This window comes from Sorghum bicolor, chromosome 10, assembly GCF_000003195.3.
Source record: "Sorghum bicolor cultivar BTx623 chromosome 10, Sorghum_bicolor_NCBIv3, whole genome shotgun sequence".
Taxonomy (NCBI): domain Eukaryota; kingdom Viridiplantae; phylum Streptophyta; class Magnoliopsida; order Poales; family Poaceae; genus Sorghum; species Sorghum bicolor.
Genome location: NC_012879.2, coordinates 57,229,787 through 57,231,289, shown reverse-complemented (window position 1 = coordinate 57,231,289; position 1,503 = coordinate 57,229,787). Strand labels below are relative to the sequence as shown.

The 1,503-nt window shown below is 46.9% G+C and overlaps 1 protein-coding gene across 1 annotated transcript; it reads left to right on the top strand.

Annotated features, from left to right (window-relative positions):
* LOC8083210 lies at window positions 1-1,192 on the top strand. Its single transcript, XM_002438808.2, has 3 exons — window positions 1-275; window positions 505-629; window positions 730-1,192. The coding sequence occupies exons 2-3, from the start codon at window positions 533-535 to the stop codon at window positions 963-965; spliced, it is 333 nt and encodes a 110-aa protein (XP_002438853.1). The 5' UTR covers window positions 1-275; window positions 505-532; the 3' UTR covers window positions 966-1,192.

Genomic DNA, 1,503 nt, shown 5'->3' with positions numbered 1-1,503 from the left:
TCTGGCCCACTGTTGTGGTCAGTCTGCTGTCCCCTCGTGGCAGGCAGAAACCAGACAGATTCCCATCCAATCGACGGCTCCTCTCCTCTCCTCTCGTCGCTTCATCCTCCGTCTCCCGGCGTCGAATCTCCTCCATCCTCCGGCCACCGAGCACACTCTACTCGCCCCGGGAGGAGTTCTTCCGGGATCCTAGCCGTTGTCGCTGCCCTCACCTCTACTGGACCAGCGTTGAGCGGAGACCCAATCGGGAATCTGAACTGACTTCGTCTTCACTGGTAAGAAATCCTCCAGCCTCAGCCTGATTCGCGAGATCCCTTCTTTGCCGCGAATGATCTACTCCAAATCTTTCTGGCTGAGATGTACGCTCCGATCCATCCACACACTTCACCCATGAGTTGCTTGCTTGCTTGCTTTATGTGTGCGCGCGTGCGTGCGCTAAAAGCAGTTTACTCCTCTGTTTGCTGCGCTCTGACGGAACTGCGGATATCTGTACGTTGATTTCAGCATCCCCATCAATCAGGAAGAGCGAGCAATGTCAGGAGTGATCACAAAGTTCGCCGTCACATCCATGTTGATGTGGATGGCCCCCGTCGCGATCATGTATGGGTTCTACTACCAGGTGTTCCCAGGTAGGTTCGGCTGCTGTTCCTGTTCTCATTACTGTATTCCATCTACTATATGTTCAGAAACTTCAGATTGAGTACATAATTTTTTTTCCTTGTTTTTCAGGTGTGAGTCAGATGTCATCCTCGGCACAGACACTCGCCAGCGGGTTTCTGGCGGTGATATCAGTTAATCTGGTGATCGGATTTTACATATTCACGGCGATGAAGGAGACTCCACACCAGGAGCCACAGCCGGATCCTGCCTTCCTGGCGAACGCGAAAGCGAGTTTCAACCAGCCAACAACAGCATCCTCTCAAGTGAGTGATGATGAAGCCAAGGGGAAGGGAAAGGTCGAGTAGGCTGTAGCATGTTGGCTTTGGGTGTTGTGTATGTTACAAGTGCATGTTATTTAGGAGGAATAGTTAGTTATGCTACACCATCAAGGCTGAACTTTTTAAATTTCATGATTTTGCTGTAAATCTTGACAGTTATGGTAATGAGTAATATCAAGTTGAACCGTTTGTACCTATTCGATTTGGAAACTGTGTTCAATGTTATTTTAGTTATAGGATGCTCATTGGAACAACTGCTGGTTGTATTTAGGTGATTAGGTCCCCTTTGGTTATTTGGTTTGGTTCTATTTAAGCTTGTGCCTTGTGCCTTGAACACACAAAGGCTAATATGTGGTGTCATTCTGGCTTTTCGTGAGATGAAATCTATCAACATAGTTACTGGATGATATTTGTAATATTTGCTTCAGTGCACATTTGATATTTTTTCCCTGTGCACACTGGTAACCTTTATTAGCTCTGGTCCAACTCGTTATTGGTGATTGTTATCATGTTATTATTCCGCAAGGAGAAAATTTGGTTGCACTGAATTACATGTGGAAGTTGG